The sequence below is a fragment of the Syngnathoides biaculeatus genome, chromosome 13, assembly GCF_019802595.1.
Source record: "Syngnathoides biaculeatus isolate LvHL_M chromosome 13, ASM1980259v1, whole genome shotgun sequence".
NCBI lineage: Eukaryota > Metazoa > Chordata > Actinopteri > Syngnathiformes > Syngnathidae > Syngnathoides > Syngnathoides biaculeatus.
In genome coordinates, this window is record NC_084652.1 from 22,171,216 (window position 1) to 22,196,487 (window position 25,272).

The 25,272-nt window shown below is 44.7% G+C and overlaps 2 protein-coding genes across 7 annotated transcripts in view; one reads left to right on the top strand and one right to left on the bottom strand.

The window, feature by feature from the left end:
• Window positions 1-11,166, top strand: part of tox (thymocyte selection-associated high mobility group box) — a 135,436-nt gene extending 124,270 nt beyond the window's left edge. For all 4 annotated transcript variants that reach the window (XM_061839841.1, XM_061839838.1, XM_061839840.1 and 1 more), the window contains 2 exons: window positions 7,103-7,257; window positions 9,316-11,166. In XM_061839841.1, the coding sequence (XP_061695825.1) occupies window positions 7,103-7,257; window positions 9,316-9,352 (192 nt within the window). In that variant the 3' untranslated portion in view covers window positions 9,353-11,166. The remainder of the gene's footprint in view (window positions 1-7,102; window positions 7,258-9,315) is intronic.
• Window positions 11,167-13,053: 1,887 nt separating this feature from the next.
• LOC133510928 (uncharacterized) lies at window positions 13,054-19,836 on the bottom strand. Of its 3 annotated transcripts, XM_061839428.1 has the most exons (3): window positions 17,879-18,109; window positions 17,526-17,772; window positions 13,054-16,686 (listed from the first exon to the last, which is right to left on the bottom strand). In XM_061839428.1, exon 3 carries the CDS (start codon window positions 16,153-16,155, stop codon window positions 14,854-14,856), a length of 1,302 nt encoding a protein of 433 aa, XP_061695412.1. In that variant the 5' UTR covers window positions 16,156-16,686; window positions 17,526-17,772; window positions 17,879-18,109; the 3' UTR covers window positions 13,054-14,853. The 3 variants fall into 3 exon arrangements, with proteins under 3 accessions (XP_061695412.1, XP_061695413.1, XP_061695414.1); XM_061839429.1 differs by lacking the exons at window positions 17,526-17,772; window positions 17,879-18,109 and adding an exon at window positions 18,815-19,836; XM_061839430.1 differs by lacking the exon at window positions 17,879-18,109 and having other exon boundaries at window positions 17,680-17,715.
• Window positions 19,837-25,272: the final 5,436 nt, after the last annotated feature.

Here is a 25,272-nt window from a genome sequence, read left to right on the forward strand (position 1 = left end):
GACCTGAAAACCGGCGCCAAGCGACTATGGCGAGTCATTAAAACCCTCAACAGCGACTCCAAGCCACCCGAAAATGAGGCGAGATTCTTCCACGGCTCAGCGTGCCACGTTAACACCAAGTGTGCCAACAAACTAGCCAAACAATTCATCGAGCGGCCTGCCTATCCCAGCCGACTGTACCGCAAAGTCGAATGTCTTGCACGGAACCTCCCGTGCTCCCCCGAACCGCCATCGTTCATACCCAAACAGGTTGGCACCGACATACAGAATTTCAAGGCCTCCAAACCGCTTGGCCCCGACCAAATATCAAACATGGAGCTCAAACACGTAGGGCCAATTGCCTGCACTTACCTTGCCGACATGTACAATCTATCAATTTGGTCGAATGTCTTCCTAGCCATTTGGAAAAGCGGGCGAATAGTGGCTTTACCGAAATCTGGTAAGCCGCCAGACCAAGGCAGGTCATACCGCCCGATCATGCTACTATCCCCGGTAGCAAAACTACTGGAATCCCTCCTTCTGCCTACATTGGTGGAATATGTATCGTTGGCTGATTATCAACACGGATTCAGGAAACAATGCAACACCGTCACTGCACTCCATCAAATAACGTCGGCTATTGTCAACGGCTTCAACTGCAGGAAACTGTGCAAAAGAACGGTTCTGGTGGCCCTTGACCTATCCAAGGCATTAGACGTCGTCAACATCACCCAACTCACCAACAACCTTCTGGGCACCACACTACCAAACCATATCAGGCGAGGGTTGTCATCATACCTACACGAACAGTCGTCTTTCATGTAGTTCAGAAACTGTCGCTCAAGCTTCTGGTGAATACGAATGGGCGTGCCTCTAGGTGGTGTTCTATCCCTACTCTTGTTCAATCTACATATGTCAAAAATCCCCACACCGCCCACCGATGTTGCTCTCACGTAGTATGCCGAAAACATCTCGATCTACGCGTCCGACAGCAACATCAATGCCGCCTATGAGCGTGTGAACAACTACTTTAACACCGTACATCAATTCCTGGTCGAACGGGAACTCCGTCTGTCAGTCGATAAGAGTACACCATTCTGTTCACCACGTTCTCTGGCGAATTCCTGATGAACTACCAATCAAAATCATTAACCTGCCGATCTCAACTGTCAACCACACAAAAATCCTAGGCATTGTTCTGGACACCATGCTCACTTTTGTCCTTACGCTGAGTACACTGCCAAGCATGTCAACCAACGTACTCAAAGCCATTTCCAGCTCAAACTAGGGCCCGAGTGCCGAGACGCTCACCGTTACATACAAAGCCATCGGAAGGTCCGTCCTCAACTTGAATTCTCCAGTGTGTTCTCCCTCGCTCAAGCCATCGCACTGGAAGAAGCTCCAGATTTGGCAGAACGTCACCTTCAGAGTCAACACGGGCTGCCTGGCCATGGTAATGAGGACCACCTGCATTGTGAGACCAAAATCCTACCGGTGAAGCAACACAACGCCCGGCAGTATCTACTACGCTGCCAACTACCTGCTCACCCGTGCCATCAGGTGTCAAACGAACCACCTCAACCACACCTACTTCGCCATGACGTCCGCAAATACCATCAAGAACAAGCCTACTGAGACAGGCTACGTTGGCTCCATCGAACGGCGGTTGAAGACACGGTGGCCGGCTACAAACCGGTCGTCATCCTTGGTGGATACCCAACCGAAACCAATCTTCTGCGGGCCACAAGATCCAAACTGTCGTAACTCCGCTCCGGACGAAGCCGCATCCTCAATGACTATATGGGTCATATCGACAATACTATTGTCAACCTCTGCCCGAAATGTGTACAGGGCCCTCACGATACACAGCCCATCTTAAACTGCACAGAGGCTCCCACTCCGCTGACTGTAATGGACCTGTGGAAACGCCCGAAGGAAGTGGCTGCCTTCCTTGAACTAGAAGTTGACTGATCAATGCAATTACCAGGCTACAACATCAACAAACTAGCCTGTTCACCTTACAAGAGCTTTTCTCTGTTTTTTTAAAAAAATGAAGTATGTGACCTGCATGTGATAACACCTCTCACATGGAACAGAAGCAGCAGGGCTAGTCAGATACTTACTGGCCCGGACTAACAATTGTGGGTGAGTCCCTGCTCGACTGGACCACTACTGGAGTGTCTTGCTGATGGTTGGCCTACTACGCAGGTCATCCTTGTTTTAATTAGAGTCTGAAATGAACTAAAAAGAGAAAGAAGCTCTTTTTGTGTGGTGGCTCCTGTGTGGTGGTATCATTCCACTGTTCCAGTCGAGCCTCAAGGCTCCTACAAAAATCTGCTCACTCTCCCCTTGTAAGAGATTTTAAATCCTCAAAGCTTGGGTCAGCACTGTGTCCATCTAGAGCCATTCCTGGTTGGGTGTACGTATATGATTTTTTTTCAAAAGAAACAATAAATGCCATTAAAAATAGTTTTACTTGCATGACTCAAGGAGAGGCACCCACTTTTGGAGTTTCAGCTGCTTTGATGGAGTTAATGACAAGCTCGTGCTTCTTTTTCTAAAGCAGCTAAGAAAAAAATGCCTCTTGATTCTTCAGGAGACAAGAGATCATTTCCAGCATTGAATTGCACCTTGTGGCTATATTCTGCATGAGTGGCTCATTTACTTGTCCCATTCTTCATTTGTACTTCATCTGTATTGGCAGGGTTCTGTTTAAAGCCACCTTAATTTTTGCGACATGTTGCAAATACATCATGTCATGCATAATCTGCACAAAACCACACTTTTATTCCTGCTTCCATCAGTTTTTTCTCAACTATTTTTTGCCTAGGAAATTATGCAGCTAGACAAAGGTTCTGCGGATAAAATGTGTCATTATTTTTCATGCACTAATCTCTTAATGTGTGTGTGTAGCACAGTGGTGCAGCTGGTTCGAGTGTTGGCCTCACAGTTCTTAGGACCGGGGTTCAAATCCAAGCCCCGCTTATGTGGAGTTGGCATGTTCTCCCCATGTCTGTGTGGGTTTTCTACGGGAGCTCTGGTTTCCTCCTACATCCCAATAGCATGCAACATTAATTGGACACTCTAAATTGCCCCTAGGTGTGATTGTGAGGGCCACTGTTTGTCTCTATGTACCTTCCAATTGGCTGGAAACTGGTTCAGGGTGTACCCTGCCTCCTGCCCGATGACAGCTGGGATACGCTCCAGTACTCTTCCAACCCTTGTGAGAATAAGTGGCTAAGAAAATGGATGGATGGATGAATATATATAAAGATATATTCGTAAATAAGCGCTCAAAAACATCTGCTAGCGCCCATAATATCACAAATAAGATGTAATTATAATGTAATTTCCAACTTACAGAGCCTCTTCAGTTTCTGTTTTCAGCCACGCAGTGTCGCTGGGATCCCTGATCTGCAGTTGATTAAAAATCAATATTGAGATCACAAGCACCTGTCGATGGGGGTGGGGGGATGATTGCTGCAGTGAGTCTTCATGTCAATGGCCAATACAAACATTGGCACACTGCAGAAGAAGTAAAGTAAAAAAGCATCCGTCCATCCATCAGCCGCTTATCCTCACAATGGTTGTGGGAATGGAGGAGCCTATCCCAGCTATTTTCGGGACAAAGGCGGGGTACACCCTGATCTGGTTGCTAGCCAATCGCAGGGTACATAGAAACAGCCAACCATTCACACTCACAGTCACATCTACTTCAAGTCCTCAATTAATACATGTTTTTGAGATGTGGGAGGAAACCAGAGTGCCCGGAGAGAACCCACGCAGGCACGGGGGGAGAACATGCAAAATACACATTTGAATCCCGATCCTCAGAAATGTAAGGTAGAGGCTCTAACCAATTGTGCCACCATGCCCTATAACAAAGCGGAGAAAAAAACTGTGAAACCAGCAGTCTAAATATGTTTGATAAATTTGTTTTTAAAACATTTTTAGTACATGTGGTGGTATATTGTAGGGCTGTCAGGAAGAAGAATTTTAAAATTGCTTGTATCAATATTTTTAATATTTTTTTTATTACTCCAGTAAACCCTGCTCCTCCAAACTTTTTTTTTACAACTATCATGCATTCTATTCTCCTTTATGTGCTAAGTTTATTGGCACTGAATGGTTTCGTATAAGATCTACAGGATTTGACAACAAAATCAGCCTTTGCTAAATGGTTTGTAATTCAGAATCAGCTAATTGCTAATTGCCATTAGAATTAGTGCACTAGCAATTACCATTTTATCTTGAAAAAAACCTACTTCTCATTTCATTCATCCATCATGTTATATATACAATATTGATCTAATAGTGTCCTAAAAATCACTTGCAGTGGTGCTATCCTTGATCCGCTGTCATTTTGGGCAGTGCTTTTCCACTGGCCCAACAGCACAGCGCATCATCAGTCTGCAACAAATGTCCATGTGGTAAACATGGTCAATGGCCAAATGGTTCCAGATGGCACAAATTGGTTCTGGGTGGTGGAAATATGCTTTTCAATAATTTTTAATGCCAATTTTTGTGGTCGACTTTGCCAAGTTTGCTGACTTAGTTTACACCCCCCTCCCTCCCACACACACACACACACAGATTCAAAGTCCTAGTGTATTGCAACTGCCTCCAAACTTGAAGTGCAATATGATATGGTTAACCTCCCCAGGGGCACTTGACTTTTGAAGTGTGTAACAGCAAATGTTTTTAAATGGTGGGAGATTGTGTGCAAGGCCAGATTTGCCAGGGAGAAGCTGCACACCCAGATATGCACGGAATTGTGTGCCTTTTGCCTCTTGCGCGTATGGGACTATGCTAATTACGTCTGTAGTGTAGTGTATCAAGGTGACCAAAACTGAACACCAAACATGCCAAATATCTCCATCAACAATACTGAGTCTTCTTTCCCAAACTAGATGTCTGTCGTAGTACCAACACTTAATTGTAGAAAAGGAAATAGAAGAATCTTGGCTCACCCTTGCTTCTCTCCGGTAACTACACTTAGCTGACACATTCTTCCTGTGATTTTTAATGTGGGAAATAATTTTGGAAACGCTGTCCAAACACTAAGCACAAGCACATGCTCCTCTATGTGTGTCTGGCAGCAGCACAATTGCAGAGTCCCAGGCTAAACCAATCTTGCTGTTTGCTGCACAGAAACAGAGTAAATAGTGAACAGGTTTGAAATTTGCTATTGGTAGCGCAGACCTTTTTCCGAGCAGATCAGAGAAGAAAATCACTTTTAACATACCCCACACCACAGAAAAATTGGTCAGGATAATCTTTGACAAAAAACGGATGGGGCAGGGTGGAGCTCAAATTAGGCCCGGTATGTGTGTCTGTTTAGTATGGATTTAGGATTCATATTATACCAGCCTGTCTCTTATAAACATGGTCTACAGTCTTCTTGAGGCGAATAAAGGGAGATTAATAGACACACTCACACACACACATGCACATGCACGCTTGGAATTGAATGTGTCAGAGATGGAGTGAATCAGTACCTCAATTTACTTGATGACCTCAGCACAGAATATCCACTGAATAAAACTGATCAGAATTCATATAATGTTTATTTTTCTATTCATCTTTTTCCCCCCTTCACAGACTGGTTCTTCTGTTTGCTCTTGTGTTAGCCTCCCTAAATAGCTTAATGAGATGCAGCAGAGCAGTAAGATCACAGAAATGAATTGGGGCAGGGATTCTTTATTATCCATGTGTATTTGTGACTGTGCTAATCTAGCCACATTAATTTAACAACTTTTATCTTTAGATATTTATTGTTTTGTTTTTTTTAGGGCTGATGCGGATTCTGATTTTATGTTAAATTCTTAACTGATTAATTACCTAATTTAACAAGATATAATGAATATATATATATATTTCATTTATTTTTTTTTTTTTTTAAATCGCCTGCTCAGCCGGGGCCAACTAAATTGAGTAGGTCCAGGTACCTCTTTTACCCATTTTATATGTGGCCTGTTAAAAGGTTAACACTGCTAGCTATGACAAAATGTTTGTGATGGAATTTTATAGATTGCATGTTATATTGGGATGTTCCGATCTTGGTTTAAATAACAATTTGAATTGAATATGCGCTGTCTGAACTTTATCCCTGCAGAGAACATTACAGTAGCATAAAGTTTTAGAAGAAGCCACTTCAGTTTGGTCTCTGTACACAAACCCTGATGGTTCTACCACTGCATTCTGGTGCAATCTTCTATCATTTTATAGACAGCCAAGTCAGGACATCTGCTGCACCTCAATTATAGAACCGTATGTATCAGTTTAACCATAAGTTAAAATTGTGCCTTTATTATTCTTTTAAATGGATCAGTAATTAGTGCGAACCAGGTGAAATGAATTCATGCATCACATCTGTTTGGAGCTATAAAAGACAAGACAGTTCTGGCTTTATGAGCGACAGTGTAGAGTATATGATTTACCGGACAATATTTCCCATTTTATCATTCTAAAGGTCAAAATGTTGTATGTATCTATATTGCCCCCCAAAAAACTGGAAGAGAACAATGTCATGTGCTTCAAACTTTTTCTTTTCCTCTGAGTGGAGAGTGAGGGAGGGGAATTGTGTGTGTGTGTGGGGGGGGGGGGGGTCAGAGACAAAGGAGGCAGATGGGGTCTTTGTGAAGGAGTGAAGGAGAAGAATTTGCTCGACAATGGATGAATAGGTGAAGTAGAGAAGCAGAGGGGGAGAACCCAGCCACCTGCTGTCCTCCCCTTTCACACACAACACTCCGATTAACTTCCCTTTCAGCCTCTTTTCTGTATCTGCGTACTCACGCGCTTTACTGCATTGGCTGATTTTACTCTTCAAGTATCTTGCCATTAGAGACACGAGCTCCTGTTCACCTCCCTCTCCCTCTCTTATCTCCTCGTCCTCCTCATCTGCAGTGAGCAAGGCACTCCAAACTGTGTAATTGATCATCTTGATGGCTGCTATTCTACGCCCACAAATCTACCAACTTCCATTACGCATGCACTCAGTCAACTCTGTAACAGCCTTTTGGAATATGAATCTCGACGTCCGTAGCTCAGAACATTACACGTATGTATCCTCGCTGACGTTTATCTGAATGATCGTTCACTCCAGTCTTTTATTTTATTCCAGGCCTACTCACTCCAGCCAGAGTACCAGCCAATTGGAGGAGGCCTGATAAATAGCGGCGCGGTAATGTCATCAACAGTCGACTACCACCAGCTGAGTCGACACATGCCGAACCATCACCCATCTCTTGACTGGAGCAGTGAATACCATGGCAACGGGTAAGTGTTCAAGGAACATCACAAGTCCAAGAAAGTGTCCCTTGGTTTCTTCAAGTGTGTGTCCATTGATGTATTCCACACTACTGGAAAAAAAAAGATATATTTTGTATTATACCTCTAGGACACCCAATTTCAAAGTGTGATAGTCCCAATTAAACAAAAAAACATGGCTGGAAATACTCAGAGACAAGGTAACGGAACATCAAGTCTACATTTGAACTCAGTGCTCCTTGTACAGTGATGAAAGTCCTCTGGATTTTCCCGGAATTCTCGATTTTTAAATTTTCATGAAAATAGCTCTGGAAAATTGAGGAAAAATTGCCTAAAATTAATCCGGATATTAGTTGACCACATTGGACGAACATGCGTTTGAGTTCATTGTTTTGCTTTCACGAGCGTAGCCATGTTGATGCACTAACACGAGTAAGAGTAATGCCCCTCCCCTCACATTCTCTCAAGACGTCACTTATTTTTTGTGGTCTTGACATTTATTTACGTGTTTATTTCATAAACGTTGTTCACCAAACAAGCCTGCTCCAACCGTTATTCATCCGGAAACAGGAAATGCAAGTTAACCGTATTGAGCATGTACAAAAGCGCATGTTCAAAACTGCTTCACGTAATGCGAGCGCATTTACGTTGAAAGTCATCAACATCATGAGCCATGTCAAAGGAAATTCGGTTACACCAGGGGTGGTGCTCATTGCGTTGATCGCGAGGCAGTGTGACGGCGTAAAAAAGAAAAAAAAAACAGACTATCATCCACCTCGTCGCTTGATTCAGGTGTGGCCAATACCTTGAGCGCATGCACATAAAGGCGCGTTCTAGCAAGCCGGCCTCCTATTTATGGCAGTCCCGTGATCCGTGCCCCCCGGCCCTACAACAATACATCACGATTGCCGACAGGAAGGTTTGTTTACAATGTATCGCTAGCTTGTTGCCACGAACGCCGACTATGTTGACCTAAACTTTCAGCATTTTCAAAACATTCCTGGGGCTAATGCTAACAAGAAAAGTCGGTCTGCTACAACCTCCACTACCATGTGTGTTCGCAACATTTACGGTTACCAAACTACTCTACCGTTGTTGGTAGGACAAACCAGGGAAACTCACTAAAGGAGAAAGGTGTAAGTTGGTCACACATTTGGAAGCAAAGTCAGTGGGACTGCTTAAGACCCTTGTCCGGTAGTGGTGCGGCGGGAACTAGTACCCTCGAAGACTAAGTGGCTTTTCTCTAAAAAAAAAATTCAGAATCACCTCAAAAAATAAAAAGAAAGGAAAAAGTAAATAAAAGCCACCAAAAAAAACAAAAACGCATAAGTCTCAGGAATGTAAACCGCTTTGTTTCGTTACTAGATAAGGAAAAAAACAACTTTTGTGTGTACGTATGAGACACATTCAGACCGGACCGAAACAGTCGAACTGAACGATATGGACAGTTTTAAAACAAAAATTCAACCCTTACACACACTGCACAATTTGGTCTTCAATTAATTTAACGTGCATGTTTTTTCTGAATGTGGAAGAATTGCGGAGAACTTCATGCAAACAGGGGAAGAACATTAACCCATTCGTGGGCAGCGTCCCATTTTTGGGGCATCATGATTATCACGCATTATATCCGTCATTATATGAAAATCTTTAAGTGTCTGATTCTGATTCTGTTTTTTGGGATGATTACTAGGAAAACCCAAGTACCCTCTCGTGGGCAGTGTCTCATTTTTGGGACGAGATTATAAATTAGTAAAGTTATCATATAACTTGAACATAAATGAAAAAGAAGTGTTATTTCGTTGATTGTGGCTTGTTAGGAGACTTTTATCTCAATAAGGCAAAAAATTGCCACCCTGCCCATGAACAGGTTGATTCCTCACAGGAAGTTTGGAGCCCAGACCTGAGAACTGTGAGGCAGACATGCTAACCCCTAGACCAATACAATTCATAGCAAGAACAGTCAGCAAGAACCAAAGTTAGGGATGTAGTTCTAATGCATTTTGGTTTTCTGGACTGTTGCATATCAGGGCTTTGCTAATTGTTTTTCTCCATTTTGTCTTCCAGAGGTTCTCAGCGAGACAAATCTTTGTACCTGAGTTAATTTCAGAACAAAGTGACACCAAACATCCTTCACATCCTGCTTCTGCCACACTGTGGGACTGCATTCAAACCGCTATAAGAGGCAGACACTCAAGTGGACTTTCAGTCACGTTGTCCCAAGATAGACAAAAAGTCCACACAAAATATTTGTATATCCAGAAGGAGTTGGCAACAAATGTGAGAAGCTAAATGGGGCATATTTAGAGTGTCCTTGAGAGGGAAGAGAGGAAACAGAAAGACTTCCTGCCTCTGCACGTAAAGTAGATTAGTTCGATTTGAGTTATTTTATCTACTACTTAGCATTATAATGATTTGAATTGAAAGGATGTATTCCACAAAGGTTTTCAAAGCCTGGGTTCAGAAGAGTCAAGCTTGATGTATATAATGTAAAACAGGAGCCCTCGCAAAGGGATTATTCTCGCCAACTCCTATCAAGGAGTATTTGGGTCACATTCAAATGCAAATTTTTATATATATCCAGCCATCCATTTTCTTTGCCGCTTATCCTCACAAGGGTCGCAGAAGTGCTGGAGCCTATCCCAGCTGCCAACAGGCAGGAGGCGGGGTACACGCTGAACAGGTTGCCAGCCAATTGCAGGGCACGTAGAGACAAACAGTCACACTCACAATCACACCTAGGGACAATTTAGAGTGTCCAATCAATGTCTTTGGGATGTGGGAGGGCACCGGAGTGCCTGGAGAAAACCCACGCAGGCACGGGGAGAACATGCAAACTCCACACAGGCAGGGCCGGGATTTGAACTCCACTTCTCAGAACTGTGAGGCAGATGCTCTAAGCAGTCTACCCACATATGTACTCGTGAATATATACCTTTATGGCATTTGGGATTAAAAAAAAATGGAATATTATTAAAAAATGGAATATTATATCATACCACACACAGTAATAATTTCTGACATTTCATCAAATATTTGTAAATATTAATACACAAAACCGATACATGAGGCAGTTTAATTTTTGGTACAAAGCAAGCACCAACTCCTCAAAATCCTCATCTGACGTTCACAGTACTGTATGTTGAGTACAGTATGGTTATATATATTTTTTTCAGTGTGGTCCAAATAGTCGTTCATAAAATTTTCAAATTTCCATTGTCCCTAAAATAAAACAATCATTAAAAAACAAATCTTTCTACCTGCTTTTGTTTGTCTTTTTGAATAGTTTGGCTGGCCCCCGCGGTTCTAAAAAACTCGGCAAGGCATGTGTAAATAATGTAATTGTTCAAGCTGTCCCTTTTAAATCCAGTTGACGAGTTTTCTTTCCCTCCATAGCACGTCCGTATATTGCTGCAGCCAAAGTGAAAAGAGCACAACACACACAAGCCCCCGTTGTTCCCTGACGGTGGGGCTCACATCTGTTGGGCGCACATCCAGTGTACTGTATTTGAGTCCTTCAAATCCTGAAACGTCAAATGACTATTTGTTGAATTCGAAGTTTTTTATGATGACAAAATGAATTTGGATCCAAAATGAGTGTTCATGAGTGAGTGAGTGAGTGTGTTCAAAAGAAAGTGGAGTGGTCGCTCAAGCTGCATGGTCTTTTTTTTTTTGGGGTCATCTCTACTTCTCTGTGCACAGAAGCTATTTATGAACTTATAACTATTGCTCTTTTGGCTGTGTTTAAATGTTTTAATCAATTTATGTTTTAGTGTTAATGATGAGGAGAGAGACTCTCTCTCCTTCTCTCTTGCTCGCCCTGTATCTTTTTTGTATTTTATGTGTTTTTTGGCAGATGAAAGGACTCTGGGCAACAACCATGAAGATTTTCTTATTTTTAGATTCTAAATATGTGTTTGAGAATAAAGTCAGTACTGCATTGATCTGCAGTCATTACTCCAAAGTCTTGATTTTGTTTTGTAGTTATTTATTTCCCATACATGACAAAGACGACACGGTGGCATTCATGTCTTTATTTTATGCTTTATTTTAGGTTTTGCATACTTAGAACACATCCATCCATTTTTGTATGCGCTTGTCCTCATTACAAAATGAGTGCCTTTAATATATTTTGTAAAACCAAAAGCCTATTTTGTGCTCGAATATTGATAACATCTCTCGACATATTCAAAATTGATTCAGTTCTTCCTGGTGGTTTCATGTTAAGCCAAACAATCACAAAACAAAAATGTAGTACAGTATTTTAATTGTTGTTTCTATAGTATGGCATTTGGTCAGGTGTTATGAATTTAAGGGAGGTGTAATGAAGATGTGATTAAAGTTTAGGACTTGCAGTTTTCATTCAAAAAGGTTTTCTAAAAATATCATATTGTATTTACCATTTCTGGAATTTGACCAATTGTACGGCAAGTAGTGTGGATCCATTTATTGGGTCTCACAAGCATTTGGAAGCCATCGTACAATATACAGTACTGTACAAACTTTTGGGAATCCAAATAACAACAACACAAGATGCAACAGGGTACAAACCACTGCAAGCAAACAGAAAATGTGAGAAACAAGTCCTGGACTTTCCTTTAATCATATTCTTTGGACAGAAAGGTCAACTTGAATCACAATGTTAGGAAGAGAAATGCATGATGAAGAAAAGGAGAACAGCTCATGATGCAAAGAATATCAGTTCACGTATCAAGTATGTTGGAACCAGGAGAATCCAATGAAAATGTATTAATAAGCCCCTGGTTGCTTTCTAAACACTGCATGGCGTCCAAATAGCGTTTCTCTTAACATTAACTATGCTTTCACATTATTCACAACAACATCAAAGCCGGACAATTTGGGCTTCTTAATGGGTCATTCAGGAAGTGCTTAAAAATTTACCACTTTACAATGTTTAGTAATGTTTGAAAGAAAAACATATACTGAAATAAATGATCATTTGATTCTTTCAATTCAACGATCACTGGTGTACTTTTTATGTGACGCAGCAACTCATATACAGGAAACTTAACTTATATTTCAGAAATATTGCAGAATAAATCTTTGGCAATCATTCAGCCATCCATTTTCTGAGCCACTCATCCTCACAAGGGTCATGTTTGTGCTGGAACCCATCACTGCCATCATCGGGCAGGATGCAGGGGCATCCTGAGCTGGTTGTCAGCCAATTGCAGGGCACATGGAGACAGACAGTCACACGAGCAATTTAGAGTCTCCAATTAATGTTGTGTGTTTTGGGGACGTGAGAGGAATCCGGAGTGCCCCGAGAAAACCCATGCAGGTACGGGGAGAAACATGCAAACTCCAAACGGGAAGGGCCAGGATTTGAATCCCGGTCCTCAGAACTATGAGGGCAACACTCTAACTGGTTGCTTCACCGTGCCACCTAATTTTGATCATTTCTGTTAAAATGTTGTTCGTATACCTGTTTCTTGTCATGTTAACCTTTATATTCATGTTACTGTTTTTGGTCATGGGATAATTCAATATCATGTTCATGTTTGGATTATAGCAATGAAGTTAAGTACTGTATGTTGCTTTAATACTTTAGTGGTATTAACATGCTCCATTGATTGTTCCAATCAACACAGACAAATCTTATGTATCGACATTTTGCTACCAGAATAGAAAAGTGCTTATGATGCATAGAAATTCGGCATTAAATGTACCATAGGAAATATATATTTATTTATTTATTTATTTTTTTTAACACAAGTCAAGTACTCAACATAAAAAAATGAAGCAATACTCTGACATGCACACAATTAAAACGGGATTATAATATACTGTAAAAAGGTTAAAATATACATTTTTAGATATTTAGGATATATTTGTCACAATGGAGAAAACAATTTTTATATGGACCCCAGAAGCTCTGTGGGCAGAAATTCTTTTTCATGAGTTGTGATTGTACAGATTTGAAATGTGAAACCATTCAGCATCTGCACAAAGAGGTGCACACTTCTGTCTGGTGGCAAAAGTAAACATTGCAACTACTATATTGAGTTCACTTTCTGTATGGGGATTATAATATTCAGAAGGCACCAAAAGATTATTCCTCCATCACGATCAGCTTCTTACAAACTAGGGCTCATTTTTATATATAACAGTTCTCGAACCAATAATGTCGTCTATTTGGAAGACGTAGTGACATTGGCTCTCTTTGTCCTGCTCTGTGTAACCCGAATTTATGGTATTTTATTTTGATTAATTAGACCGGAGGCGGCACGGTGGTGCAGCTGGAAAGCGTTGGCCTCACAGTTCTGAGGTGCCTGGTTCAATCTCGGACCCGCCTGTGTGGAGTTTGCATTTTCTCCCCATGCCTCCGTGGGTTTTCTCAAGGCACTCCGGTTTCCTTCCACAGCCCGAAAACATGCAACATTAATTGGACACTCTAAATTGTCACTAGGTGTCATTGTGAGTGCGACTATTGTCTGTTTTCATGTGCACTGCCAACCCGTTCAGGGATTACCCCGCCTCCTGCCCGTTGACAGCTGAGATAGGCACTAGCACTCCCCGCGACTCTTGTGAGGATAAGCGGCTAAAAAACTGGATGAATGGATTATTTATTTACAACAAATAATGTATATTTGTTCATAATTCTATGGCAGTGGCATAAAAAGACAGACAGAACATATTAAGGCTCTTCTATTAGACAGCACAAAATGTACAGTATAATTGACTTGTGTATCCACTTTTTGTGACTTTTATTTTTGGGATGTGCCTTTGCTCAATAAAGGTTGAGAATCACTGCTCTAAATTCCCAGTTGGTGTTAATGATTGTTTTGTTTTTATATGCCCTGCAATTGGCTGGAGACCGGTTGAGGGTCTAGCCTTCCTCTTGCTCGAAGATAGCGGGGATAGACGCCAGCACGCCCATAATCCTAGTGAGGATTAGCGGCACAGAAAATGGATGGATAGTTTAAGTGAATTTTGTAAATACTACAGTTTTTTTTTTCCCTATATTTCAGCGCAATGTTAATGTTGAAACAGTGCATTATGTGACTAAAATAATCTTAAATGTACTTATTGGAAATAACACCTCCCTTGTTTTAGAAGAAGCCTGTTATGCTATTGTACTTTGTTGGTCATGATCAAGGCATTTGAAGAGGGCAGAATATTTTTAGGTGGTACTTGTTGCTTTTTTACACAAGCATCTCTGAGGATATTTACACAAACTTACAATTTACAGGACAAAAATGTTCCTTCTGACCATTAGTGTCACTCTTGCTTTGATGACATACTGTTTTTGAGCAATTAGAGGATTTTCTTTTCCAGTGCTGTGGGTTCCCGGCTGGATGTCTTTTCAGGGAGGACCAGCCTGAGCTTCCTTCTTGGGGAGGAGCCACCTTCCGCGGAAAGGTACTCCTGCTTTAGGAGAGGTGAGGCAGCTGCTGCACTGCCACTGCCTGAAGGGGATGTGGCTTGTGGAAAGATGTCTTCACCCTGCATGCTTCCTTCATACATGACGTGGACTTCAGTTCCAGGCCTTCCATCATCAGATATACTCTCCACCGGACCACTTGGCACAACCTCATTCTCTGTGTGACTGTAACCTTTTGACAAATTTCTACCAGTATTCACTTATTTGGGAACCTGAGGGGTTACCCTTGTTGAACTATTTATACATTCAGTTAAGTTAATTGGGAGAAAGGAGTTTGGAGGTTCAGATTCAGACACTTGAGAAGTTGGGTGACCTCCAGTCTGAGGACCTTGATACAGGTTTGGTGCTGAATTTACGCATTGTTCATGAGTCAAGCTGTCAATATCCATCTGGCTTTGAGAGAGAGTTTGGCTGTGGGAAGGATGAAGTTCGATGATGGGTCCAAGTCCTATAGGCAGGGAACCATGAAGCGGTGTAGTCTGCAACACACTTGACTGCAAAATATTGGCATATCCTGCATTTGTGAGGATTGAGGTCCCGGGTGATGTGAACACTTCTTGCCTACTGCCTGAAGCACCGCTCAATGACATAGACCTACTATCCTCCATGATAGGAAAGGTACTATTGTCCGTTGAATGAATTATGTCAATAGCAGAAAAAAGAAACGGTTGCTGAGAGGAAAGCTGAGGGCTTCGGGGAACTACTCCAGCACCCTGATGAGGAACAGTAAGACCCTGCCCCACGATGGAGGCGCCATCTGCTCTGGCGGGGTGAGACGAGTGTGTGGTGCTAGTAGCTGTAGTTATTGCTGCGAGTTGGGCCTTTCCTTGTGTATCTCTTTGGTCACCTTCTGCCTTACGCTCGATATCTTGCAGACTGAATGCTGTCTTGACTTTCTCATTTTTTTCCACATCCTTTTTGTCCTCATCCTTGAGCAATCCCTCACTGTCTGATGTTTTTTTCCATTTCTTGCTGCTTCCTTTTGATTTCCTCCCTGAGCTGTCTATACCTTCCAACTGTACTGGATATCTTTTACCTTGCTTTCTCTCTTTTCTCTCCTGAGAGTTGCTCCTCTTCTGATCAGTTTTCCTTTTCGGATGGACTTTTATCTTTCCGAGTAGTTTAGACTTCAGCAAGCCGCTGGCCTGTAGCTTTCCTTTCTGTTTTTCCTCCACTACTCTTTCCACATTTCTGGACATCTTCACTACATCAGTCCTCCTTGTCTTTCTTTGACCTTTTCTTTCAATATTGAATGGCAGATTTTTTGTTTGCCTTCTTGATTTCACGCTTTTCCTTGCATGAAACTGGTTGTAGTTGATACGTCTCTCCCGAGCGCCAATTTGAGAGATTGAATCATCAATTAGGGAGGTGTCGCTCATGTTCGAGTGAATGCCACTTTCTCTCATATTCTGTGCTGACCTCCCAGATGTTCTGTGGCAGCTCTTGCAATGGAGCTTCCAAGGTTGTCTATTCTTAACACGAATATCAGACCTAATGCCCATGTCATTATTTGCCTTAAAAGCAGAAAGGGTGTCTGGTCTGTGACTGAAGGTGTGTTACCATTGATGAGGTGAATATCTGGAGCTCCCACAAGAGAGAAAGTTGTCTCTCTCCAGAATGTCTTGCTGGTGCTTATGTTTCTTCCTCCCCTTCTCTTCCGCCTCCACAATTAACATCCTCATTCTCTTGCGGTCTCCCTCCTCTGTCGTTCATCCCGTTGTCCCACTGATTTAGCTTTGACCCTTCAATTTTGCAATTTGGACACATGAGGTTTTCATCAGCTCTAACACGAAATTGGCTTCCATAGATTTCTGTCCTTGTATCCCTTTGTATGCCTTTACTGTCCAGTAGCTGGTGAGCTTGCATAAAGTGCTCCCTTTGCTTATCGGTGACATCTTGGCGATTCGTGAGATAGCTGGTTGTGGACACCCTGCCCTCTTCTGTCTCCCTATGTTTTTGACTTTCTGACGCATTCTTTTGGTGAAAAACTTGATAGTTGACCAGGACTACATACAGTGCCAAGCCAATGCCACCTGATAAACAGCAAAATATGTTTAAACATTTTACATTATTTGATCAGTTGTTTTTTTAAACTTGTGTGGCACATGAAAAAAAATGGGATCCATGGATTGGTGTAAATCTTATTGAGCAAGCCTACATTCATCAGTAGGTTTATGTTCAGTTTCGCTGGATTAAATGTATTTAATATCAAGAATACCAAGGTTGATCGATGGCTACAGCTCCTGGAATGGATTATGTCCATTTCCATTGTGTGTGTGCGTGCATGCGTGCGTGTGTGTGTGTGTGTGTGTGTGTGTGTGTGTGTGTGTATGAGCGTGTGTGTGTGTGTGTGTGTTTGTGTGTGGGATTAAAATCCAAATAAAATGGAAATTGACAGATTGTTTTTGACAAAAAACGTTTCACTGTACAGGATGTCCTCAGTTTACGAGGCTACGAACGGCAGGTAATAAGATAGTTTGTGCTGCAGCATAAAAATACATGTAGCACAAGAAGGCACCCTCAATCACTGACCCAGAAGTGGGTTTCAAATATTTATGGTAATTCTGATCTTGCTACTGTATCATCATATATTTAAGATATTACCTGTGACACATTCCAGTTTATTGAGAAATATTGATTTACTGTATGTCCTCATCATAGCAAGTGAACTCATTGGAGTTGCCAACCTGCTTAAAGTCCACCATGGTACTTGTCTCAAAAAAAACACAAATTAGAGATTTAATGACTACAGATAGTGCCTTGTCCTAATCCCACTTCAAGTCAATTACCACCCTGGACTAACTGCAAGTCACCTAGAGACCCAACAGAGGTGAAGAATTCGCAGTCAACCGGGCCCTCCACTTCATATTACCGTATCTGGAATCCTTGCTCTGCCTTCAACTCTATTTCCCATCTCTACTCCAGAACAGGTTCTCCCAGTCCAATGTGCCCAAGTCCCTCAACACCTTCCTTATGGACCAGAAGCAGCATGTTGTGCTGGGGAAGACACTCGCACACACACACACCTTCTCACACTCAGACCAATGACGTGGAATAAAAACTGGACTGCGCACTCTGCATCCATCATTGGTTCCACCATGGTCAACAGGCTCTGACTTCTGGTAAGGGCAAAAAGTATATGGTAAACATACACACATTGTTATGGAAAACGGTGCGATAAATATATAATAATTAATTATGAAGGTTAAGATGAAACACACCTACCGGTGAAAAGTTACTTCTTTGCGATCGCCTGCACAGTTTTGACAGCCAACAGCGCAACAATAAAGCTCAACCTATTCCAATTAAATTCGATGTTATTACGTTTCACAATGTACAATTGTAAGGATGTCAAAGGACGTCAACTTACACATGAAATAATACCCAAAGCAATGTTTTCCCAAGACCAGAAGTTGAAGCCGAATTACCACGTGTAAAGGACCTGTGCGCAGTCCAGTTTTTATTTTACGTCATTGACTCGGACGATTCGCACAAAATCCCCTCAGGGCTATGTACTTTGCACCTGGCTCTTCTTCCTTTCCAGGTACTGATGCATCTCCAGCCATCAGTCCATAATACTGATTATTCTCATCAAGCTCATGTCAGACAATGATAAATCAACTCAATGAACTTCAATTATAATACCAAGAAAACACAGTTGAAGCTTAAAAACTATACTGTGACACAGTAAAACTGTTCCAGCATAAATTGGACGCAGATTCTCTATTCTGGTTGATCTAATAGTTGAACAGCACCCCGGCCCAAATAAAAAAAAAAATAATAATAATGATAATAATAACAGCTGTCAAATTGCCAACACTTCATAAATGCACTAAACTTAATACCTACATTTGTTGCTCATGTTTTATGAGGCTATAACATACTTCCATTACAGGTCAAATAATTGATGTTATTACATTGAAATATATTATTTGAAAGTCCATTAGACATTTCTGGCAGTCAAAGATAAGACAACAGCAAAATGTTTTATTTGAAATAACTGAAGAAGTGTGACCCAATAATCCAATGGAAAATGTAAAACAATTGCAATTAAAATATCTCACTGTAGAAATGTACATTTTTTACTTTAGAATGCATGTTTATATATTTGTGTGGAAAATGTATTCTCACTATTGCGACTTGAACAGTTTTCATGCTTACCAATAAAGCAGAGAACAGCTGTGATGGTCAAATCCCGAGCATATACTCGAGGTGTCACACTGTCTTTTGTCTGGAGCTGCACTGTGATGTTCTGATTGGATGGGATACAGTTGGCTTCAGTTAGCTCCAGCACTGTAGATACAGCCGGATTGTGAGCGCTTACACACACCATCCTCCATCCATTATACAATGTCTGGAGGAAACAGCAGTGTTTTGTGTTCAACTTTGAGTCACCTCTTAAAACATCTTTGTGTGGATACTCATACCTTGTCAGCTTGCTGTATGAAGGCTGAAAGGAAGGTAGCTAAGTCCACCAGCTCACAGGAACAATTCCATGAGTTGAGATCGAGGTTGAGGTTGGTCAACCAGCTGAGGTAGGAAAAAGTGTCATGATCCAGCCGCTTCAGCACGAGCTGTGCGGGTGCCCGCGCGGCTGCGCTAATTGGGAGGCGCACACCTGCGCCTCATGCGGGCTGATCATCCCCTGTATATATAGGACCCGGTGACGACTGGTCCTCCGCCAGTTCGTTGAGCTTTATGTCCCGTTCCAGCACTCTCGTATTCCTGATTGAACCTGTGTGTACCGACCTTCGTCCGTTCTCCGACCAACCTTGTAAGCCTGACTCCTTGATACTTCTGCCTGCTTTGATTGTTCTCCTGTGTACCGACTCCTGCCTGTCCGCTCATCTGTTCTCTTCGCCCGATGTCACAACTACCGCTGCTGCACCGGATTGCCTGCTCGATCCCCGACCTCTGCATACAATAAACGTGTCTCTTCTTGAACTACCTTGCGTCTTCCGAGTTCCTGCATTTGGCTTCTACTCTCGTCTCCGATGGGACGTGACAGAACGAACTGGCCACAACAGGACCCAGCAGGGAAGACCCGGCGTCGCCGGGACCGACGCAAGGTAGACCGTCTGCCGGAGGACCAAGCCTGCCCAATCCGGGTAGGCTCCTTGACGTCCTCCACTTCCGTGTCTTACGCTCCGCCAGCGAGGTATGAATACGTCCCGAACACGACCCGTCCGGCTCCTCATATTCTTCTGGACTCTGACTTTTCGGAATATGAGGAGGACCGTGAGTTGTATGACCGGCTGGCGGAATACGACTCCGATTATTCTGACTATGAATCTGCTCGTCCGATCTTTCATCCCAGTCAGTTTGTTTCACCTCCCCGCGTTTCCAGCACCAGAACGTCTTCACCCAGTAGTTTTAAGTACACCAATCCGTATGAGGGAACCCGCTTGGCCATCTACCCGGGACCTCCGCGTGGCGGCCAGAGGAGGCGCCCCGGCCGGGCGCTCCCTGTTGTCTCTCATTGCGTGGCAACGAAGACACCGTCCTCCCACTCCTCGCCGGCAACGGTGAGACCGGCAGACCCGCAGCTGGTGGCGAAGCTTCCAGCCCAGAGGGAGGAGGAGCCGCCAAACCACGAGGCGTTCTGTCGCCCAAATGCGGCCGCAGTTAGAGAGGCAGAGCGCGGAATTGGCGGCTCTCACGGCCCAGGTCGGCAAGGAGTAGCGAACCAGCCGAGCTACGCTGACGTCGCAACAGCGACGGACTCGCTGCTGAAGCAGGCTCACGTGGCAGTTGGAACTGACCCGCTTCCGAGACACGCCCACGTGTCAGTTTCGACTGACTCTCCGCCTGCTCAGGTTCATGTTGCCGTCGAGACCGACCCGACCCCTTGCCAAGTGCACGCCGCAGTGGGAACGGACTCGCCATCTCAAGTGAACGCTGCAGTGGGAACGGACTCGCCACCTCAAGTGCACGTCGCAGTATTGGCTGTTCCGAGCAGAGTTCACGCGGCAGTCGGAACTGACCCGCTCCCGAGACACCCCCACGTGTCAGTTTCGACTGACTCTCTGCCTATTCAGGTTCACATTGCCCTGGAAACGGATTCGCCACCGCGCCACGCCCACGTTGCTGTTTCAACGGATGCACTGCAAGCTCACGTGGCAGTGGACCCGACCCGATGCCACCTCACGTTGCTGTCCAGGAGGTGGCGATGTCTCCACAGCCGCTTCTCGTCCGTGCTCTGGAGTGGCAGTGGCGACCGGCCCGCGGACGCTCCACACTCCTGCTCTGTCGGCGACCGGCCCGCAGACGCTCCACACTCCTGCTCTGTCGGCGACCGGCCCGTGGTCGCTCCCCGTTCCTGCTCTGTCGGCGACGAGCACGTCCATACGTTCCCATCCAGGAGGTGCCAACGGTGACACTGGCGTCGCTGCCTTCTCACGTTCCTGTCCAGGAGGGGGCGGTACTGGCGCTGCCTTCTCACGTTCCTGTCCAGGAGGGGGCGGTACTGGCGCCGCCTTCTCACGTTCCTGTCCAGGAGGGGGCGGTACTGGCGCCGCCGCCTTCTCACGTTGCTGTCCAGGAGGGGGCGGTACTGGCGTCGCCGCCTTCTCACGCTGCTGTCCAGGAGGGGGTGGTAGTGGCGCCACCGCCTTCTCACGCTGCTGTCCAGGAGGGGGCGGTACTGGCGCCGCCGCCTTCTCACGCTGCTGTCCAGGAGGGGGCGGTACTGGCGCCGCCGCCTTCTCACGCTGCTGTCCAGGAGGGGGCGGTACTGGCGCCGCCTTCATAAGTTGCTGTCCAAGAGGGGGCGGTACTGGCGCCGCCTTCTCAAGTTGCTGTCCAGGAGGGGGCGGTACTGGCGCCGCCTTCTCAAGTTGCTGTCCAGGAGGGGGCGGTACTGGCGCGCCTTCTCAAGTTGCTGTCCAGGAGGGGGCGGTACTGGCGCCGCCTTCTCAAGTTGCTGTCCAGGAGGGGGCGGTACTGGCGCCGCCTTCTCACGGTGCTGTCCAGGAGGGGGCGGTACTGGCGCCGCCTTCTCACGTTCCTGTCCAGGAGGAGCTGGGGAGTTCTGTGGAGCCACCCTGGAGCTGGAGAGACTACGGGAGGGTGGTGGTCATTGCTCTGGTCCTTCTCTCCATCATCCTATTCGCTCCAGATGGCTCCCAGCCGCTTCCTGACCAAGCCTCGGTGGCGACCAGTCCCTGGTCGTCTCGCAACCACGGCGTGGGAGGTTCTCGTCCGGAGCAGTGGCCTGCCGCGTTCTGGTTCCTGCTTCGCCGTTGGGTTCCTCGCAGAGGTCGTCCGCCTGGGTCGCCCCGTGGGGACCCTGGTGCTTGGCGTCCGGGTCGTCCTCCTGACCTGTCCACCCGGACGCCTCGTGTTTGGTGGCCTAGATGGCCACCAGTCTGGGGGTCAGGGGGGGGCGTGCCCCCCTCCGGACCCCCTTCCGCCCACCCCTGCCTGTGTTATTATTGTCTGTTTTTTCGTTTAGGCATGTCTGGGAGCCGTGCCTTTGAGGGGGGGGGGGGTACTGTCATGATCCAGCCGCTTCAGCACGAGCTGTGCGGGTGCCTGTGCGGCTGCGCTAATTGGGAGGCGCACACCTGCGCCTCATGCGGGCTGATCATCCCCTGTATACATAGGACCCGGTGACGACTGGTCCTCCGCCAGTTCGTTGAGCTTTATGTCCCGTTCCAGCACTCTCGTATTCCTGATTGAACCTGTGTGTACCGACCTTCGTCCGTTCTCCGACCAACCTTGTAAGCCTGACTCCTTGATACTTCTGCCTGCGTTGATTGTTTCCCCGTGTATCGACTCCTGCCTGTCCGCTCATCTGTTCTCTTCGCCCGACGTCACAACTACCGCTGCTGCACCGGACTGCCTGCTCGATCCCCGACCTCTGCATACAATAAACGTGTCTCTTCTTGAACTTCCTTGCGTCTTCCGAGTTCCTGCATTTGGGTTCTACTCTCGTCTCCGATGGGACGTGACAAAAAGACTGAGATGGAGCTGAACTCAGACGGTTTCTGGACATATCCAAATTGCGAAGGCGCACCAAACCATGGAAGCTAAAGGGCCACAACTCTGACTCATCACATTTCACACAATAGTAGTATTGTATTTGTTAGTGTAACACATTTGACACCTCGAGATGATACTCACTAACCTGCTTGTGTCCAGGCTTTTTATTAAATTATTAGATAGATCCAGATTCTCCAGATACTGGAGCTCATTGAAAGGGAGAGAACCAGGGTCTAAACTGGAGATTCTGTTTCCTTCCAGGTTGAGAGTTCGAAGTGCCATTGTACCTTTGAGCCATTTGGCTTGGATCTGCACATCAATTCATAGAATTTACTTCCAAATCAAGGCTAGCTACCAGTGCTTCCCTTTTGATTCTTTATTAAGTCTCTAAATGATCCCCGGCACAGGCCCACCTGGCTGATAAGGTTGTGGCCCAGTGCGAGCACCTGGAGATGGATAAGATCGGACAGAGCTTTGTCCTCCAAAGCATGGCTAGTGAGGAGGTTGTGATCCAGCAGTAACGTGGGCAGGAAGTGTAGATTTCTGAACGCTAGCTCATCCATCACAGTAATACGATTGTGGCTCAAATCTGATGAATGACAGACCGCAGTTGCAGAGGGGCAAAAGATTTCCAATATATTTAAAAGAACTCTTTTCCCTAGGATATTTTGCCACAAAACTGTATAATATTCAGATTTTTGACACTTTCAAATTGAATCACCTGAAATGGGAATTAGCTATAAATATTGAGACCATTAATAAAGTAAAAAAAGTGACTACTCAGTCTATCTATCCATCCATCCATCCATCCATCGGTTTTTGATACCGCTTATCCTTTTTAGGGTTGTGGGTGAGCCAGAGCCTATCCCAGCTGACTTTGAGCGACAGGCCAAGTTCACGGTGTGCCAATCAATCAACCATTCACATTCACTGATATGGATGATTTTGAGTGTGCAGTTAACATAATATCCATGTTATTTGGAATTTGGGTGGAACCCAGAATCTCTGAAAAAAAAAAAAACAAACATGCAAGCTCAGGGAGAATGTGCAATCTCCACACAGGAGGTCCGGAGCCAACATTTAAACCCAGAATCTCAGAATGCCAGACCTGTGTAGCAGGTGTGCTCATGAAATTAAATCCTTTGAATTGCAATATACTGTATTTCCATTCCCAGTTTTGGAGTACTTCACAGAAGTTACCTATGGCAGTGATGTTGCTCAGTACAGACAGTGATGCAAACAGGACAGTGGAGATGGAGCCTTGTGTGAGGACGAGCACCTCAGTCGTGTCTGGAGCATCTGGACGATGTACAAACACACATTTGTCATTTCAGGAGTCCATCAAAATGTATTTGCAACACTTGTTCGGAATAAATCAGCACTACATTTGAATTGGACAGATTTCCATAGTCATGTGCCGGCACAAACTCAGTGGCAATGCGAAAAAAAGAGTATAATTACTGCAACACATTCTATACACAGGGTGGACATGCCACAAACCTGTGCTATATTTTGCCATATATATACAACATTGTCAAATTTGTAAAGTGGCATTGTTTTTAGATTGCTGCATTGGACTGCTGTAGTTAATACATGTAATTAAAAAAAAAAAAGTCAATTCAATAAATTAACTAAAGGGAGAAATATGTTCACCTTACTGTATATTATTATCTTCTTCTTCTTTTCCTTTCGGCTTGTCCCGTTAGGGGTCGCCACAGCGTGTCATCTTTTGCCATCTTTGCCTATCTCCTGCATCTTCCTCTCTAACCCCAACTGCCCTCATGTCTTCCCTCACCACATCCATAAACCTTCTCTTTGGTCTTCCTCTCGCTCTTTTGCCTGGCAGCTCCATCCTCAGCACCCTTCTACCAATACACTCACTCTCTCGCCTCTGAACATGTCCAAACCATCGAAGTCTGCTCTCTCGGATCTTGTCTCCAAAACATCCAGTTTTGGCTGTCCCTCTAACGAGCTCATTTCTAATCCTATCCATCCTGGTCACTCCGAGCGAGAACCTCAACATCTTCATTTCTGCCACCTCCAGTTCAGCTTCCTGTTGTTTCTTCAGTGCCACCGTCTCTAATCCGTACATCATGGCCGGCCTCACCACTGTTTTGTAAACTTTGCCCTTCATCCTAGCAGACACTCTTCTGTCACATAACACAACAGACACCTTTCGCCAGCTGTTCCAACCTGCTTGGACCCGTTTCTTCACTTCCTGACCACACTCTCCATTGCTCTGGATTGTTGACCCCAAGTATTTGAAGTCGTCCACCCTCGCTATCTCTTCTCCCTGTAGCCTCACTCTTCCCCCTCCACTTTTCTCATTCACGCACATATATTCTGTTTTACTTCGGCTAATCTTCATTCCTCTCCTTTCCAGTGCATGTCTCCATCTTTCTAATTGTTCCTCTGCATGCTCCCTGCTTTCACTGCATATCACAATATCATCTGCGAACATCATGGTCCAAGGGGATTCCAGTCTAACCTCATCTGTCAGCCTATCCATTACCACTGCAAACAGGAAGGGGCTCAGAGCTGATCCCTGATGCAGTCCCACCTCCACCTTAAATTCCTCTGTCACACCTAAGGCACACCTCACCATTGTTCTGCTGCCATCATACATGTCCTGTACT

Bases quoted from the DNA above. Each gene is read 5' to 3' on its own strand.
- LOC133510928 (XM_061839429.1), bottom strand. From the start codon at position 16,155: ATGGGCATTAGGTCTGATATTCGTGTTAAGAATAGACAACCTTGGAAG.